At 49.7% G+C, this 19824-nt stretch overlaps 1 protein-coding gene across 1 annotated transcript in view; it reads left to right on the top strand.

Moving 5' to 3' along the window:
• LOXL2 (lysyl oxidase like 2) overlaps positions 1 to 19824 on the top strand; it is a 52462-nt gene that overhangs the window by 11671 nt on the left and 20967 nt on the right. Inside the window, exons 3-4 of the mRNA XM_009571436.2 lie at positions 1276 to 1451; positions 17515 to 17726. Of these exons, the coding sequence (XP_009569731.2) occupies positions 1276 to 1451; positions 17515 to 17726 (388 nt within the window). The remainder of the gene's footprint in view (positions 1 to 1275; positions 1452 to 17514; positions 17727 to 19824) is intronic.

Here is a 19824-nt window from a genome sequence, read left to right as displayed (position 1 = left end):
TTGTTAAAGCAAAAAATCTGCTTTTTAAAGAGTTAAGGGCATTTAATCAAAACTTTGAGCTGTCTCCAAGAGATTTAATGAGCGTTTGATAAATAAGAAGAGATGTAAAGAGAAGCCTTGAATATAGAAGGGATGATTTAGGGAGTGTGATTAGAGGGCAGGGTCTAATCAGCCAGATGGAGGGGACCTGGTGCCACTGCCCGCTCTGAAGTGGTTGTCATCAAGGGAGACCGGTTATCACCGTGAGAAGGACTGCGGTGGAGATCTACTTCAGACTGGGGGGAGGTTTTTTATAACCGTGCAGATAAAGGAAAGGGAAAGCCATGAGGCAGAGCTGTTTCCAGTTAACTGTGTTATGCAAGATTATTTTAGCAGTAATCATGGAGTCATTAAGGTTGGAAAACACCTCTCAGCCCATCCAGGCCAACCATCAGCCCAACCCCACCGCGCCTGCTAAGCCATGTCCCAAAGTGCAATGTCTACACGTTCTTTGAACCCCTCCAGGGATGGAGACTCCACCACTGCCCTGGGCAGCCTGGTCCAGGGCTTCTCCCCTCTTTCAGGAAAGAAATGTTTCCCGATATCCAATCTAACCCTCTCCTGGCACAGCCTGAGGCCATTTTCTCTCATCACTGGTTACCCGGGAGAAGAGACCAGCATTGACCTCACCACAACCTCCTTTCCAGGAGCTGCAAAGAGTGCTGAGGTCTCCCCTCAGACTCCTTTTCTCCCCAGGACCTTCAGCCACTCCCAGAACCCCTGGGCTCCAGAACCTTCCCCAGCTCCGTTCCCCTTCTCTGGATACACTTCAGTCCCTCAACGTCCTTCTTGTACTGAGGACCCCAAAACTGAACCCAGGATTCAAGGTGCAGCCTCATCAGTGCCAAGTCCAGGGTGACAATCCCTTCCCTGCTCCTGCTGGCCACCCCATGGCTGATCCAAGCCAGGATGCTGCTGGCACTCTTGGCCCCTTGGGCCACTGCTGGCTCATGTTCAGCTGCTGTCAAGCAAAACTCTGAGATCTTTCTCCTCTAGACAGCTTTCCAGTCACTCTTCCCAAGCCTGGAGCATTGCAGGGGTTGGTGTGACCTGAGTGCAGGACCTGTTGGACTTGTTGGATCTCATACAAGATCCAAAAGATGGGTTTTGTCCCATCCATCCAGCCTCTCCAGATCCCTCTCTCCCCTTGACGTAGCCCAGCAGCCTTACTTGCTTTCCCTACAATCTTATTTGCCCTCTTTTTGAGCCTCGGTTCTATTTTCTTTTCCCCTTTAGGGAAGATTTGGATGGACAACGTCCACTGTACCGGCAAGGAGACCACCCTGGCAGCATGCACGTCCAACGGCTGGGGAGTCAGTGACTGCAAACACACCGAAGACGTGGGAGTGGTCTGCAGTGAAAAGAGAATCCCTGGCTTCAAGTTTGACAACTCATTGCTTAACCAAATAGAGGTAAACATGCTTAAAACTTCACGTTGATGGTCAAGAACCTTCTGCGGACAGGGATGTCAGCTCCTCCACGTGCTGGGTTAGCCCAGCTGCTCGCTATGGTTAAAGCAAGCTGCTGGTGGGGAAAAGATGCAACTTTCTGATTGCAATTTCAGCTCTTCGGAGCGTTCTAATAAGAATTTGAAAGGCTTTTTATAGCATAAGTAAGGAAAAAACCCTATTGCTCCTGTTCTGCAACCAATTTTCAACATCGGCAACTGGATTATTGTATCTCTAAGAATGAATTTAGAGAGAGGAGATGTGTGCCGTGCTCAGACCTTACCTCTAGGTGACTTTTCTTCTCAATGCTGAGTTTTCTTTCCTCCTGTGCCTCCTTTTTGCCACTGGGAGCAATGTGGATGTCTCTGGTTTAACGGGGTCGGGTTTAGAGGTGGATTGGCCTTACAGCCATGGTCTGAAATAGGTGGATTTCTAAGAAAAGCTATTTTTGCATGGTTTGGTGAAGCAATAATGAAATAACCGTGATAATATGGAAATATTTGCGGGAAGGGGAGATTAGTACTGGGAGGGACTGAAGAGAGGAAAACGTGGGCTGGTCACTGGGGGAACAGCTCTGGATTGTGTCTGGGTTTGACTGCGAGGCTGAGGGTGAGATTCATGGGGAAATGGCAGAAACAAAACGTCTGAATCACCTTCTGGTGGAATTGTTAGATTTCTGCGGAATAAGGAGCTGGGGAAACGCTGGGCTGGAAAAGGCTGAGATCTTCAAAGGGAAAAAAAAAAGTGTGTTTTTTCCATCAGCTTTTCAGGTTGGAAAGTATTTGTGGTGACTCAGCTATCATCTCCCTTGTTTCGGATGCTCTGCTGTTTCAGTATGTGAATTCAGTGGTTGCCCATGGACAGAATCAATGGAAAGAGCCTATCGAGCAACCACAGTTTGATCATATTTTAAGGAATCCCTGTTGCGTATCATGGTGCAGTTTCCGTGGCTGAATCTTGGCTTTGTTCATCATCTGAAACAATGGAGACAGCCTCGTTTATCACTTTAAAACAAAATATTCCAGCAGTTGCTTCATAGAAAGGGTCTCCTGGCGTTTTCTTCCACCAGGTTTTTCCAGCGGAGGTTAATGCAGGGAGGTTAATGACGAGGGAGGATGATGTGCTCTGTCAAACCTTTCATTGTCCAGCTGAGGCTTTAGGAAAAACACTGCACAGGTGAGCAGGAAGCAACCAGCACCTTCATGGAAGGCTCCAGTGCAAGGATGCAGATACGAGATCTGAGATTCTCTTCCTTGCCTTGACCTTGTTTCACTCAGACAGGGAGGGAAAGGAAGCTTTCCGGAGGGATCCTAAGCTGCCTCCATCAATGGGTACGGTTGTTGCTCGTGGAATGAGGTGAGATCACGGAACATCAGTGATACTTTGGCAGGCGCCTGCTTCCCCAAAGCCACAGTGAATCCTCAAAACAGAGGCCTAGAAGAAAAGCTGCTTTAGTCTAGACGGAGGTCGCTTCACTGTGAGATGCTGCAGCTATTAATCATCAAAGCATTGGAAGGCTCTGCTTTTCCATTAGCTCAGCACTGGAGGCTGACTAATGCCTTGAACACGTTGGGTAATTGAGGGCTAACTTGTGCTGGTGCTGTGTGGGTGCTTAAACTTCACATATGGTTAAGTGAAATGAATCATGAGAGCGGAGCAGCTCGCGTAGCAGAAGCCTGACGCATCCACGGGATCGCTCGGGACAAATAGGGATCGGAGAAGTCATGTTCCCCGTGTCCTGGGAGCGACGTATGGACGGAGGCAGCCACAAGGGACACATTCCACAGCAATTGCTAAGGGGCACTGGTGATTAAAGACACTGAACAGATAGGGGCAATCAGAGGCTTGTGGAATAGTTTGGGTTGGAAGGGATGTTAAAGACCACCTAGTTCCCCCCTACTGCCATGGGCAGGGACACCTCCCACTGGATCAGGCTGCCCAAAGCCCATCCAACCTGGCCTTGAACCCCTCCAGGGATGGGGCAGCCACAACTTCCCTGGGCAGCCTGTTCCAGTGTCTCACCACTCTCATAGTGAAGAAATTCTTCCTTATGTCCAGTCTAAATCCATCCCTCTCCAGTTTATACCCATTGCCCCTCATCCTATCACTCCAAGCCTTTGGAAACAGTCCCTCCCCAGCTTTCCTGTAGAAAGATAACATTGCCTTTTCTGGGCAGTGGCTGTTGTCACCCTCGGCTCTGTGTATCTCTGTGTGTGATTCTGGGCTTCTCCCCTCCCTGTCGCTGCCTGAATTTTATTAACAGCTTATAACCCTCTGTTGCTTCTTCTCTGCCGATTTTTCTTTCATCCCTATGAGATCACTGGCAGCTGAAGGGTCCTTTCACAGCAGGATGAAGGCTAAAGGTGATGTGCTATAAATTTTTAAGATGCCAATGTGGAAGTCCTTCTCCGTCACAGTTAGCTGACAAATGTTTAAACCTTTTCCCCCTCTCTCAGCTTTTCTCCTCTCTCAATCTTTGCTTTATCTCCTTAGCAGCTGGCACGACATAGTTGGAGTCAAAGATGACGAGCGGGGTTACACGTCGGGTCACGAGCTTTGAAACAGGGAGGTCAAAAGCCTTGTGTGAATGTGAGTTGAAAGCCTTTGCCCTCTCTACCACGCCTGGGAATTCTGCACATCATACCTTGCATTCATCAGGGGAAACATCATCGCTTTGTAAGCTGCTGCGTTCTTTATTCCGCAGCCCCAAAGCTTGCACAAATGATGTTTTCTCTTTGGAATGAGATTGGGGGTTGAGGGGCCTGGAGTTTTCTGCTGAGCAGGAATGCTGTGGTTGAGTCTCTCCACCAGTCCCACTGGCTTCAGCGACTGCACTGACAGAGCTAAACCAGTCCAATCCCACTGACATTTCCAACGGAAGAGATTCCAATTTGCCCTTAAGCCGCTTTTGAAACCGGACTTTACTCAAAACAACCCTGCTTTAAGATGATGCACAGAGCTTTTATGCATCCAATTGCTTCTTCTAACGCTGCTTTCCCACAATGGGTTGTAAGGACCGTAATGATTCCCAAACGGATCTGCCGGTTTGCCAAGTGATGTTTTCACAGCAGACGGATTAACAGGAGTGAACGCTGCCTTCAGTGGACACTCGCGTGGTGGGGTGTAACCTACAGCAACAGCTTCGTTCTGCTTTGCTGCTGGAAGTATTCGGTGGAAGGGGATGCTCTGAGCAGCCTGGTTAACCCGTTGCCAAGCGTGTGCCATCCCATTTGGATTTCCCATGGTTTAGCAGGAAGCTCTGTGTGTTCCCACTGCTGGGCACAGGCAATCTTAAATCCATCGGTTAGGAAGGGTCTTAGAGACCCTTTAGTGCTGAGTTCTCTAAGGCTGCCAAGTGCTACTAAGATTTAAGATGGAAAGCCTGTAGGTGTAAGACAATACCCGACTTCATTCTGATAGGGTTTCCAGCTGGAAGGGGTTGTGCAAATGGGCATTTGCTCAAATCTGGCCTCGCTTCCTCAAATCTGACAGGCAAAGAGTTCACACTCTCTTAAAAGCAACACGATAGCCCTCGAGCAGAGTTTATTTATGTTGGACAATACTTCCCAGCTTGGAAATGCTGCAGATAAGTGTATAGAATGAAATTTTCCATCACCATAAACCACTTGGCTTATAAATGCACACGCGCCAACAGATCTTTTCCCATAACAGCTCCTAATTTGAGGGTTACATCATATCTCTTCCTGTCCCTGAGCCTTTCCGTTCCTTGCCCGGTTGGGAAGGGGCAGTGCCTGACCCTTGCTTCTGGAAGACAAGTTGCTGGTCACAGGCTGCAGTGAAACGTTTCAGCGCAGGGTGAGTGAAAAGTCGTGGCTGCCCCATCCCTGGAGGGGTTCCAGGCCAGGTTGGATGGGGTTTGGAGCCCCTGATCCAGTGGGAGGTGTCCCTGCCCATGGCAGGGGGTGGAACTGGATGGGCTTTGAGGTGTCTTCCAACCCAAGCCATGCTATGATCTGTGATAAGGTGATAGGAGATGGGCAGGAAGAGGTTAACTCTTCTAACAGGACCGAGGTTGGGGCAAGTCTGAAATCCATCACTCTCTTGCTAAAGGGCAGACAAACTTCCATCATTTTCGCATGCTATTTTCCACAACGATGGCAGCGTTTAGCCTTGGGACTTGTTCAAAGGATTCCTTTGTGGAGAGTGATGAATGTGCAGAGCAGGACTGTCCTTTCCTGGGCCGTTGCCTGGTCAGAATCAGTCCCGAAGCCCTTTAGCTGTGTAAACACTGACGGTTGCTCACCTTTTCAAAGCGAGAAGCGCAGTGTTTGTTCAATGCTGACGCGAGTGTAATGACCTCCAGCGCATTTTGCAGAGTTTTTTCCACCCTCTTCTTTAAAGTACGTAGATGAAATATGCAGTTTCCCATTCATGGAGAGAGCTGGGCTTTGGGGGTTGACTTTGTCTGTCGTTACCTGTGCCACTGGGAGCATTAAGAGGGGAAAAACAAGTAGTAACCCTGTTGGTATCACATCCTCCCTCTCTTCTTGGTTGGGTCTTGGTTGACAGCTGTCTGAACATGATCCAGCAGTGGCCCAGGTGGCCAAGAAGGCCAATGGCATCTTGGCTTGGATCAGAAACGGTGTGACCAGCAGGTCCAGTGCTGGACTCGGCACTGGTGAGACCACACCTCGAATCCTGGGTTCAATTCTGAGCCCCTCGCTCCAAGAAGGATGTTGAGGCTCTGGAGTGTCCAGAGAAGAGCAACGAAGCTGGTGAGGGGCTGGAGAACGTCTGATGAGGAGCGGCTGAGAGAGCTGGGGTTGTTTAGCCTGGAGAAGAGGAGGCTGAGGGGAGACCTTATTGCTCTCTATGACGACCTGAAAGGAGGTTGTGGAGAGGAGGGAGCTGGGCTCTTCTCCCAGGTGACAGGGGACAGGACAAGAGGGAATGGCCTCAAGCTCCACCAGGGGAGGGTCAGACTGGATATCAGAAAAGAATTTTTCACAGCAGGGGTCACCGGGCACTGTCAGGGGCTGCCCAGGGAGGTGGTGGAGTCACTGTCCATGGAGGTGTTTAAAAGACGGGTGGATGAGATGCTCAGGGACGTGGTTGAGTGGTTGATAGGGGTGGTTGGACTCAACGATTCTGGAGGGTTTTTCAAACCCAGTGATTCTGTGATTCCTACAGAACTCAGCTCTGTAAGTGCTGCTCACACCGACAGGACTTCAAACGAGGCAGTAGCTGTGCTCAGAAGCGCTGGACGCGTAGAGCTGAGCATCGCTCAACCCAGTCATTGTGTGCGAGTGTAAAGGCTGCCCTGTAGATAGTTGGGAACCCAAAATTGGTGCTGATCCTGCTTGTTTTGATCCTCCACGGAGGCCTCTGGCTATCCAGTGTGATGGGGCCAAAGCTATTGTTTAACTCAGAGTTTGGGTTTGTTTGTATTCCTTCTTTTTTAGCCACAGCCTGGAGTGCAAAAATCTGTTTGGCGTGTTGTAAATCACATTAGTGGTTTAGTGTACAACTCGGGTCTGATCGTGATGGCAGAGCACATTACCCGCTTTGTGCATGATGGTAACTCTTGGAGGCTTTGTAGTGCAGCAGGAACGTTGGGAGAAGTGTCCTGGGAGCTCAAAGTCGTTTGGGGCTCCAGGAAATCTGGGGAGGAGCTCTTGATTGGGGAGTGTAGGGATAGGAAAAGGGGGGATGGTTTTAAGCTGGAAGACAGGGGATTGAGATGATATCTTAGGAAGAAATGTGAGGGTGGGGAGGCCCTGGAACAGGTTGCCCAGAGCGGTGGTGGCTGCCCCATCCCTGGAGGGGTTCAAAGCCAGGTTGGATGGAGCTTGGAGCCACTGATCCAGTGGGAGGTGTCCCTGCCCATGGCAGGGAGTGGAACTGGTTTGGCTTTGAGGTCCCTTCTAACCCAAACCATTCCATGATTCTATGTTGGCTTTAAGTGCTCAAAGCCCTTCCGAAAACACAAACTGCTTGCTGCCTCTCTGATGGAGTCTGGGAGGGACAGACAGTAAATGCTATAAATACGCTGAAGTCCAACAATTCAGGCGTTGTAAAAGATAACAAGTGGAATCTGGTGCTTTAGCCAAAGATCTCTAAGCAGAAGGGGCTGTGTGTTGCCTCTTTGCCCCAGGTAAGTCCCAACCTAGCGATTCTATGATGTCTTAAAGGTATTTTCCAACTGCTGTGCAGGGGGAGAAGGGGCAGCAAGGGAAAGGACTGGTTCTTAGAGCCCAGAGACTCGCTTGAGAGCACAGCTGAGTGGAGGAAAGGAGCTGAGTCTGTGCATCCAGACTGCCCTGAGCCGCACTCCTTCCACTGAGATGTGATGGGAAAAGGTACAACGATCAGGATAAAAAGATGCAGGAGTGCAGCTCGACTGTCGGTTATTTCTTGTCCCGTGGTTCCCAAGCATCTGGAAGCGGTTGGGTGGACCCTACGTTACGATTCCTTTATTCGCTGCCGGAGCCTGCAGTTTAAACGTGTCCACAGTCTCCGATGTTATTCCTGAGTCTTTGCAGGATGCCAGAAGCTCTGAAATCAAAATGATTTAACTCGTGTTCACCAAACCGTGAGCAGGGAATGCCAGCCCTGCTATTTCAAACACGTGGCCGTCTTGTGTTGTCCAATCTTACCCACGACTGGAGTGAGCAGCAATTTTAAGACCACGGTAACCATTTCTGACCCTTAATATATTTCTGAAATAAATGCGCAAGCGGTGTTTTATTTTTGAACCTGCCCCCCATAACATCCTTAACAAAATATTTGTCGTCCACCTTCTTCCTCTGTGTGCACATAGAGGCTTCAAATAGGACGTACTCTAAATATATTGAATTGCTGCAGCCGTTACCAGCTCACAAATAGAATTGGGACCCAAGACTAGAGCGTAGCTTGAGCCAGACGGTGGGCAGACAGGGTCTGGCTAAACATACGCTGCTATTTCTGTCCTCTTTTCCTCCTTTTGAGTGGATATGAAGCCTAAAAAAAAAAAAAATTCACTTCAAAGTCTGGTGGCTTTAATGGCTCTGATTGCGTCAGGTTAAAAGTGTGTTGAAATATATCGTCCAAGCTTTATAACTGGTGGGAAAGAGCCTTGCCAAGTGCTACTCGAGAGCTTTTGGTTAAATAAAGCTCTGGAGGAGACCATATAAAATTCTCCTCCATGATGAGCTGCTTCTAACTGTAAGGTGTAAGGAAAGGAGGAGGAAAGGGTCATTGCTGATGATGATCCTTCCAACTTGAGCCCCGCGTGTAGTTCTGGGCACCACGGGATGAAAAAGGATCTGAAGCTGCTGGAGAGTGTCCAGGGGAGGGTATGGAGTGGGTGAAGGGTTTAGAGGGGAAAGTGTTTAAGGAGTGGTTGAAGTTAACTTGGTCTGTTCAGCCTGGAGAAAAGGAGAATGAGGGAAGACCTCATCATGGTCTGCAGTTTCCTCACAAGAGGAGGAGGAGGAGCAGGTGCTGAGCTCTTCTCTTTGGTGACCAATGACAGGACCCCAGGGAATGGCAGGAAGATGCCAGGGGAGGGTTAGGTTGGACATGAGTAAGAGATTCTTCCCCCAGAGGGTGGTGGAGCACTGGAACAGCTCCCAGGGAAGCAGTCACGGTCCCAAGCTGGACAGTATTCCAGCAGCATTTGGCCAAAGCTCTCAAACACATGGTGTGAATGTTGGGATTGTCCTGTGCAGGGACAGGAGTTGGACTCAATGGTCCTCGTGGGTCCTTTCCAACTCAGGACATTCTTTGGTCCTATAATTTAGCTTTTTGCCAGGCAAATCGGTGGCGACTCTCCCCACACTGTGGGGATCTGCAGTTTAGGTCACTGCTCTCCGAGACTTCAGCTCTGTCCCGACTGTCCAGTTCTCAACAATATTTGACAGGAGAAAAAAAAAAAGCTTTATTTGCCTGTTTGTTATGACAACAGCGTTCTAATTTCTTTCCCTGCAGTGTAAATGTTTACTCCTCCAAACATAAGCCCATGTGTGACACAAATGCTGATGCTTTGTGCATCTGGAAGAGGGGTCTCAGCATTTCTGCCGGAGATGCCTTTAGCTGAATATTGTGGAAGCTGCTGTTGGGCGGAAGCCACCGCGTTGTGTTGGCGCTGTAATTTGAAAGCCTGTGTGATAGTTTCTAACCGCGTGCTTCAATGGTTGCTTTGTGGTTGCTGGTGGCATGGCAGGGCGCTGGGCAGAGAGCTGAGTTTGTCGTATGAGCTACGGAGTTGATGGGGCTGAGAAAGCACCAAGGCTGGTGTTGGCTTGCTGCAGCCCCTCGGGGACATTGAACCTTCTTTCTCCTTGCACTGAGTGTTTCCAGAGCCTGAGGAGCTGATGGCCATCATGCTGGATGCAATACCATGCAGCTTTTAACAGAGAATATTTAACTAAGCCTGAGAACAGAGCATCATTTTGTTCTGTGTTGCAGCTGGAGGGCAGGTAATAAACTCTGCTTACAGCATTTGATCCAAATTCTCTTCAAAACAGCTCAGTAGAAAGGAAACGAGCAATGTAAAAGCTTTCTTCATCAAGAAACCCTCGGACCATGGTGCCCACAGTACAGAGCAGCATCCTCATCCCAAGAGGAACCTCCCACCCATGCCGAAGTATCTCCAGGGTTCAGTGCTCCTGCCTTCTCTCACTTGCTTTGCCCACCAGATTTTCTTTCCTCTCGTGCTTTTAATCACCAGATATTCTTTTCTCTCGTGCTTTTAATCACCCTGCTTTGCATTGGCAACCGCGAGGTTGCTGCTGAAGCGTTTCATGCCTTAGCAAAGCTCTCGGCTTTTATCATTCATAATCTGCGCTGTATTCACTCCCGGACCCTAATCCTGAACTGCCTTCTCGTCCTTTACCCTTTTGTACTCCACAACCCCAGAACAAAAAGTCCTTGTGGTCCAGTCCAGCAGGATGTTCCCAGGGGGCTGCTGTCCCCCGTAGGCAACCGGTCTCTGCCCTGTAGCATCTCTTTCCCTGTGTTTATTTAACAGCTGGGACCTCGTTAGTGACTCAGAGGCACAGCTCCAGATGTTTAAATCCAAACAGATTCCACCCATTCCTATGTATGTGAAAGAGAACTTTCAAAACAGTCATCTTCAGGGAAAGATCTTCACAGGCTCAGAGAGTTGGGGTTGTTCAGCAAGGAGAAGACTCCGAGGAGACCTTATAGCGACCTTCCAATACCTGAAAGGGGCTATAAGAAAGCTGGGGAGGGGCTGTTGACAAAGGTTTGGAGTGATAGGACGAGGGGCAATGGGTATAAACTGGAGAGGGATGGATTTAGGTTTGAGATAAGGAACAGGTTGCCCAGAACAGAGGTGGCTGCCCCATCCCTGGAGGGGTTCCAGGCCAGGTTGGATGGGGCTTGGAGCCCCTGATCCAGTGGGAGGTGACCCTGCCCATGGCAGGAGGTGGAATTGGATGACATTTAAGGTCCCTTCCAACCCAAACAATTGTATGATTCTATGCAGAAGATTTGGTGACTGAGATCAGTGGAAGGAAGTGAGGGGTTCGAATACAAGAAATGCCTCTGGGGTGAACAAAGTCTGTGCGGAGAGATTTTGTTATTTGATTTAAAAAAAAATAAATAATTCATCTCTTGTCCAGGTTGTAGCCTTCAAGTCATGGTGTTTGGAAGCTGAGAATTCCTGGAGCTCTGTTGTAAGTGGAAAATGATGATACAAATAGGTTTTTGCATCTAAGGGGAAGTGGGTGAGGTCAGCCACAGGGAAGAAAAGAGCAATCCCAGTGGATTAAAGCAGGAGGGCAAGGAATGTGGACTAGGCAGAGACAGAGAGAGCGCAGAGGCTCCTTGCATCCGTTAAACCGAGGTTTTAGGGGGACAACTGTACCTTTGCCTAAACTCTGTGTTCGTACAGTCACCCAGGCAGCTGCCAGAGCAGGTACCAAAACCCCCTATTCTCGCTCCGCAATCCTTAGCATCACTCATGTGGATGGATTTTACAAAGTAAAAATACAGCGGAGCAATATTTCATTCCTCTTCCCTTTCTGTCTGTGTTTGAGCCTGAGGGGCGACACGCAGAGCAGTGGATGTTCAGACCCACCTGCCCCGTGCTGCTCTCACGCTCGTTTCATCGCTGAACTCGTAGGTGTCTATTTAAAGCGAGCGTTGAAAAACCCCTCTGAAATCCCAGCTGCTGTAGTTTGCTTTCAGCCAGGAGCCGGTGATTCAGAACCAGGGGAGTATCTGCAGCCCACGGAGTCACTGATGGGTTTCTAGGAACAGAATCTCCTCCCTTATTGATCCTTGAGCATCCTCGGGGCTGTTGCAAGAAGAAAGGCTATAGCTGAGCTTGGACAGCAGAGGAGGACACGGGCATCCTGTCCGGGACGTAATTGTTCTGTCAACACAAACCAGATGGTAAAATGGGAAAGAAAAACGTTATGAAAGATGTGTCGGTTTTTGCAATCGGATCCGAAGCCATGGGGGGAAGCGTTTGGTTCAGAGAGTGGAAACAAAAGCGTCTGAAGCTTATGTGAAAACTTTTCAAGCCAGGAATCCTTTTGTGAAAGCTCAAAAACAACCCCCTTTCTTTTGACTGTCTCTGGGCAGGCCCTGATGTTCTGAAGCTGAGATTCATGGGTTTCGTAACAGAAGGCAGTGTGTTGGCTTGTGGTTGGGCTTTTGTGTCCGGGACTGAAGAGGAACAGCAGCGCTGGGCTTGGATGTGGCTCTTGGAGAAGAAAAAAGTGGGGTGGAGGGGAACATGGCCCAAACTGGAATAGTTTGACACTTCTTTTTCTCGTTTTTATACTAATTTTTGTTGTAGTAATGCTGGAAGTCTCAAGCAAAATCACATCTTTGCCTTGGGCAAATCCAGATGTGAAGCGCTTGCTGAGAGGCTTTGTGATCCAAAGCAGGTGAGATGGATTCAGTGTTGTCTTCTCTTTCCAGAAGGGGTGAGGATGCCTGAGCAGGAGGTGAGGGGTAAAAACAAGGAGGTAGAGAAATGGGTTTGTATGGCTGAGATCACACACGAGTTCTGTGGCAGAACCGAGCAGGATCTCTTCAGTCTCAGAGCACAGCCTTAGTTTAGCTTCGGTCTGAATTTTGTATCACTGTTATGCAGATAAGTGGCTTCAGTGAAAAGAAGGTTGATGTGGAAGCCAGTGTGGAATCTAGGAGTAGACCTCAAAGCCCATCCAGTTCCAGCCCCTGCCATGGGCAGGGACACCTCCCACTGGATCAGGGGCTCCAAGTCCCATCCAACCTGGCCTGGAACCTCTCCAGGGATGGGGCAGCCACCACTGCTCTGGGAAACCTGGGCCAGGGCCTCCCCACCCTCACATTTTGCCTAAGATCTCATCTCAATTTCCCTTCTTTCAGCTCAAAACCCCCTCTCCTCCTCCTCTCCCTGCACTCCTTGATCAAGAGCCCTTCCCCAGCTTTCCTGGAGCCCCTTTCAGCGCTGGAAGCTGCTTTAAGGTCTCCCCAGAGCCTTCTCTTCTCCAGGATGAACAACCCCAACTCTCTCAGCCTGTCCTTAGATGAGAGGTTCTCCAGCCCTTGCATCATCTCCATGGTCTCCTCTGGACTTGCTCCAACAGCTCCATGTCCTCCCTATGCTGAGGCCTCCAGAACTGGACGCAGGGCTCCAGATGAGGTCTCAGAAGAGCAGAGAGAGGCAAAGAACTGCCCTTTCTCACCTTACCCTCCATACCCATCTTTATCTTGCTTTCTGTTTCTTTGCACCTTTCAAGGCTAAGGAGGCTCCAAGCAGGATCAAAATGCCTTAGGATTTCTTGTTGCTCCTGCAGTTACTCCCTTAACGGAGTTTGTCCATGCCAGGATGGACGTCTTTGATGAAAGCAAAGCCACAGCTTGATGAATGAGGTCAGTAGTGATGGAGCAGACCTGCAAACTCCATGCGTGGGGTCAGCAGTGCGAGAAACGTCCTGTGAACCCTTCTGGAGAGCAGATAATGAAGGCAAGAGCTGCTTCAACCTCAAATATGTGGGCGGGATTGTTTCATAACCAGAGGAGAGATTGGAGATCCAGGCTGGAATTATCTTAGAAGCTGAATTCTAGGAGTTTAGGGGAGGAAAGAAAATAAGGGGAAGGGCTGGCACATAAATCTCGGCAGCTGTTGGCCTAAATAGGTGGAAATTGTGCAAAGCTGCTGAGAAGGCGAGGACTGTCCTGCATGAGCCATGAGACTTAACTCTTTCTGGGCTTGGTCTCGTCTCTTGATTTGTTGGCTGGGAACCCCCAGCAGCATTTTTCCCTTGTGTTGAGGGCGCTGAGCAGTAGCTTTGTGCATGGTTGGTGGGGGGCGGTTGAGCTTGGGAGAGGCTCTTGATCAGGGAGGGCAGGGATAGGACTAGGGGAATGGTTTTAAGCTGGAAGACAGGAGATGGTGATGAGATCTTAGGCAGAAATATTTTGCTGTGAGGGTGGGGAGGCCCTGGCCCAGGTTGCCCAGAGCGGTGGTGGCTGCCCCATCACTGGAGGTGTGATCCAGGACAGATTGGATGGGGCTTGGAGCCCCTGATCCAGTGGGAGGTGTCTCTGCCCATGGCAGGGGTTGGAACTGGATGGGCTTTGAGGTGTCTTCCAACTCAAACCATTCTATAATATGGGGTGCTGGCAACCCAGTTTTACTTCCTAGAGGTGGTAGAAAGGCTGTTTGGCCCCTGAAATATTGCTGGAGGCTCCACTTTATGGTTTATACGTGGCAGGAGCTTGGCAGCTGTGCATTCTGCTTCCGAGTTGGTTGCAGATACCTGCTTTATGGTCCCAGATCTCCTTCAGAGGATTTATGGGATCTGCCTTGTGCCTATAATGTGAGATAAGTAAAGATTTCAGAGATGAGATTTCCTGGTTGACACCATAGTTTGCTGTAGGCGTTTGCCTCCACGCGTACAACGAGGGTGATTTTAGAAGTCTGCTCTAGCTATTAAGCATTGTTTGCTTCTGATTTTATGTGGAGTCTGTTTTCACCATCAGCCCAGCTGCTCTACACATTGATGTTGGAAGATAAAACATAAATCTGCCTGTGTTTGCGTTATTGAATGCTTTCAGCGCAAGAAAAGCTCTGCAATGAAAGGAAACCATTCAAACCAGTAGAGAATTATCAGGAGGAAGCTCGTAGCGATCCTTTCTCTTTGAGAAACCTATGGTTTACTTCTCGTGATCCTTTGTCCTTTGATTTTTCTGATGTAAAGCTGAGGTTTGCAGCACGTTGGCTTCTTCTCAAGCATTCTGATGTTTGCTCATGCTCCGAGCAAACCCTCGAGTCGCTGTATCAATATCACCTTTCTGCTCACAGAAAGGGGAAGGGATGGGGATTGGTTTTGCTCTCAGGCAGATCATGAAAATGTCATTGCTTGTCGGTCTGCTATAGCTATCGGAGATTGAAACACCCTCCAGGGAATGAAATGATGGCTTATTTCTGCCTTAGTTTTCTCTTTTTTTTCCTCCCTCTTCCCTTGGCAAACACAGGCAAAAAAATCATGACAAAAGAGTTGGATTTGCTAAACCAGAGTCCCAGGTTAGAGCAGGATTTCTTTTTTTTGTGTCTAAGTCAACATCTCTGGGGGAAGAGAGCTGTGCTGTGAGATCTTTGGAGCCTACAGTGCCTGGTATCACGCTGGCTCTAACAGTGGGTTTTGGAGTCCAAGTTTACACTGGATTTGTCACTTCTATACAATGACCAGCAAGGAAAACCCAGTCCAATCAGTTGGTGGAAAGGTTGTACCCAAATACACAGCCTGGAGTTAGGAAATGGAAGCATCTCGAGTCCTAGGCTGGGTCTCAGATGCCACACTAGGTCAAGGTACCCCAGGAGCTGGCACTGGTACTCCAGGATCATAGAATTGTGGAATGATTTGGGGTGCAAGACACCTCAAAGCCCATCCAATGCCACCTCCTCCATGGGCAGGGACACCTCCCACTGGATCGGGTTGCTCCAAGCCCCATCCAACCTGACCTTGAACCCCTTCAAGGATGGGGCAGCCACCACTGCTCTGGGCAACCTGGGCCAAGGAAAACATTTCTTCCTGATATCTCATCTCAATCTCCCCTCTTTCAGCTGAAAACCATTCCCTCTCATCCTATCCCTGCCCTCCCTGATCAACAGCCCCTCCCCAGCTTTCCTGGAGCCCCTTTCCTCACTGGAAGCTGCTTTAAGGTCTCCTTGGAGCCTTTATTTATTTTAGGCTGAACAACTCCAGCTCTCTCATCCCGGCCTCACGGATGATAAAACAAAAGGGGGTGAAGAAGAATAGTGAGGAAAAGAAGCCTTAAATGCTGTGCCCAGGGCAGTGTAGGCAGAGCTGTGGATGAGGAGGAGATGCCTACCCCTTTCCCAGCAGGTTCTTTGCGGTTGGTTTCCCTGCGCCGTGGTCTCTTACTTGCATCGGCGTCGGTGAAGCATCTGGAGGATGGATGCGCCACGTGGGATGTGCAGGACTCTGCATGCCCTGCTGTGCTCTCCCTGACCCCAATACCCGTGGGTGCCGCTGGTTGGTACGCAGGAGCCCGTGTCTCTTTAAAGCTTTGGGCATTTTTCTTTTCCGAATGATTGAATTTGAGCGAAGGGAGGGGAGGATTCCTCAGCTCTGATGTAACCGCCAGCGGAACCAGGTGGGGTTGTACACTTTTTGACATGGAAAGGTCTCCTGGTAGCAAGTTATAAAGTTTTCAGTAGCTCTTTTGTAATTACGTGCCACAGTGGATGTTTTCCAGCCAACCTTTGCTTTGGGCTTGGGTCCCTGCGAGGTTTGTTGGTGCAGCATCCTCACGTAGGCTCCAAATGTGAAATCCATTCAAACTTCATGACTCACTTACTGTCCCAAGGAATGCTTTGGCTGGAAGAGGATCCCAGCTTGGGGAAGCGGTGAAATGCTGGTGTCAGCACGCCGGGATCCCGGCTTTCACAGCGCCTGCCCAGGCTGGATAGGGAAGAGATGGTCAGTGCCTCCCTGAGAGCCCCACAGACCTCCTCTGCTCCCACTTAGCAAAGCTCAGCTTGATTCCCTTCCATAGCAGCTGAGATTAAATTAAGGTCCCTGTGCTTCTGATCCAAGCACTTAAATGAATTTAAGTAACAAAAGAGATTTGTTACATCGCCATTTGTAAGAATAATGCCTTTTTATTAAAATAAATGAGCAAACCCATCCTCTTTTGGATGGAGGAAGGATTTGCCCAAGGTGGAAAGGGTTGTTTGCGTCCATATTATCCCTGGTTTCAAAAGAGGTTTGGGGGTGGTGTGATTGAGAGCTGCCCTGCAGAGAAGGACTTGGGGTGCTGGTGGATGAGAAACTCGACATGAGACGGTTGCAGCCCAGAAACCAACTGTGTCCTGGGGTGCATCCAAAGCAGTGTGGCCAGCAGGGAGGGAGGGGATTCTGCCCCTCCGTTCCTCTCTTGGGAGACCTCATCTGGAGGACTGTGTCCAGTTCTGGAATCCTCAACAGAAGAAGGAGATGGAGCTGTTGGAACGGGTCCAGAGGAGGCTACAAGGGTGATCCAAGGGCTGAAGCACCTCCCGTACAAGGACAGGCTGAGAGAGTTGGGGTGGTTCAGCGTATAGAAGGCTCTGAGGAGACCTTATAGTGACCTTCCGGTACTTAAAGGGGCTCCAAGAAAGCTGGAGAGGGGTTGTTCATAAAGGCTTGGAGTGACAGGACGAGGGGCAATGGGTATAAACTGGAGAGGGGCAGATTTAGACTGGACAGAAGGAAAAATTTCTTCACTATGGGAGTGGTGAGGCCCTGGCCCAGGTTGCCCAGGGAAGCTGTGACTGCTCCATCCCTGGAGGTGTTCAAGGCTGGGTTGGATGGGCCTTGGGCAGCCTGATCCAGTGGGATGTCCCTGCCCATGGCTGTGGTGTTGGAACCAGATGGTCTTTAAGATCTCTTCCAACCCAATCTATTCTGTGATTCTATGTTGTGTCTTTTCCTGAAGAGCTCTTCCCTTCTTCTCTCGGTTCAGCCATAACCCTGAGCATATCCGGTTTGGTCCCCACCTCGAAGCTACACAACCTTGCAAGGCAGCATCATCCGTGTTTCTTTTACGCTTACAGAACATGAACATCCAGGTGGAGGACATAAGGATCCGCGCCATCCTTGCCACGTACCGCAAGCGGGTGCCGGTCACAGAGGGTTACGTGGAGGTGAAGGATGAAGGAACCTGGAAGCAGATCTGCGACAAGCACTGGACCGTGAAAAACTCCCGAGTTGTCTGTGGCATGTTTGGATTTCCGAGTGAGAGGAAATACAACACCAACGTCTACAAGTAAGTGCAGATCTTTGTATGAGACACAAGCGCGTTTCTTTGAACACTCGGGGCCTTGTTCAGAAATGCAAATTGTCAAGTGACACTGGAGACCTTGAGGTAGAAAAAAAACCTCTGACTCTTTCATTCCTTCAGATCAGATTTTCCTTCTGTGTAAATATTTGAAATGCCAAGCATTTCCTTGGGCAGGCTGGGGACTTGTTTGATCCTCACCACTCGGGCTGAAAACTTAGCGCAGCATCAGACGTGGTGTTTGATAGGTTCTATAGTAGAAATGTGGACGGTCCGCCCAAGAATCACGGAATCATTAAGGTTGGAAAAGACCTCTAAGCTCATCCAGGCCAACCACCAGCCCAGCCCCACTATTCCTGCTAAACCATGTCCCGAAGTGCCATGTCCACATTCTTTGAACCCCTCCAGGAGTGGAGACTCCATCACTTCCCTTGGCAGCCTGGTCCAATGCTTGAAATCTTGTTTCCAGCTATAACATAGTCATTTCCTTCATGAGGTTAAGGTTCTGTTGGGTAGAGGGGATGGATGTGAGCAAACTGCTCGTGCTCTCCCAGTAAAACTATCAACTTGCGAGCAAATCTCACCACGTCCCTCTGCAGGAAGCCAGCTGGGGGATCAGATCTGTGCTGAAAGCTCCAACTGAGGAATCTTGGAATAAGGCAGGCGTTTGTTGCGCTTTGTTGCCCAGGTTCCTCCTTCCTGGCGTGACACCTCCCATGACATATTTACCCACGTTCGCCAACTGCGACGGCTCTCGTGGAAGTTCATTGCCTGTGGTTTATGGGTGTCCTGCTGCCAAATCACCCACAAAGAAGCAGTCCGCCCAGGGGAATGTTTCCCAGCAAATCTCCTACTGCTGTTAACCCCAGTTCAGCTCCTTCGGCATAGGCAATTCCTCAGGGTCCCAGGCTGGAAGAGCTGCCAACCACCTCTAGCCGTGTGACTTGTCTATTAAGTCCTGCTCTGAGCTGAATGCTGAGTTAAACATCAGTAGAGCATCCATACAGCTCCTCCCAACATCGCTGCTGCCTCTGCACCCCAGATCGTGCTTGTAGGAGGAAGCAATTTGAGGCAGTTGTGATGTCAGTGCTGCTTTTTCTCCCAAGAATTGCTTTAAAATGAGGGAAGAAAATAGTAATCTGTAGGGAGGATGATATGTTCAGGCTGTGTTTCCTGTATCTTGGGAGCCAGAGGCTCTGGTCTTTTTGGTGTCATTGCTTCCACTTGCACTGTCATAGAATAAAGAGTGGGTTGGGTTGGAAGGGACCTCAAAGCCCATCCAGTTCCACCCCTGCCATGGGCAGGGACACCTCCCACTGGATCAGGGGCTCCAAGCCCCATCCAACCTGGCCTTGGACACCTCCAGGGATTGAGCAGCCACCACTGCTCTGGGCAACCTGGGCCAGGGCCTCCCCACCCTCATGGGAGAATATTTCTCCCTAAGATCTCATCTCACTTTCTCCTCTTTCAGCTTAAAACCATTCCCCCTCATCCTGCCTCTGCCCTCCCTGATCCAGAGCCCCTCTCCAGCTTTCCTGGAGCCCCTTTCAGTCCTGGAAGTCTCCTTGGAGCCTTCTCTTCTCCAGGCTGAACAACCTCAGCTCTCTCAGCCTGTCCTCCTATGGGAGGTTCTCCAGCCCTTGGATCACCTCCGTGGCCTCCTCTGGACTCCCCCTAACATCTCCGTATCCTTCCTGTGCTGGGGACTCTGAATTTTACCACCAGTCTTCATCACAGCCTTGCTTCTTCCTACACTGTTCCCTGGGAATAACACCCAAAAGCAGATGCAAAATAGCTTAAGTAAAATTCTGTCTCATTTCTTTCCTACGCTGTGACCTACGGGGTGGGAAAGCATCATTGTTCAGGGGGAGAACTGAACTCTCCAGGCAGGAGTTGTGGTTTTCCTGCCTGCTCCTTTTGGCCCGTGGAATCGTTCTTTCTGAAAGCTCCCTCTGGATCTGCCTGGCCACGTTTCATTTCTTTCGTTAGCAAGGTTGCCATCAATCGGAGAGGTCCTTGGGTTGCAATAGCTTAAAAGCCACATAGCAACACAAAGAACTTCGAAGAAATAACTGGCATGAAATTC

The sequence above is a fragment of the Cuculus canorus genome, chromosome 26, assembly GCF_017976375.1.
Source record: "Cuculus canorus isolate bCucCan1 chromosome 26, bCucCan1.pri, whole genome shotgun sequence".
In the NCBI taxonomy this organism is placed as follows: domain Eukaryota; kingdom Metazoa; phylum Chordata; class Aves; order Cuculiformes; family Cuculidae; genus Cuculus; species Cuculus canorus.
This window is presented reverse-complemented; position numbering and strand designations above follow the sequence as displayed.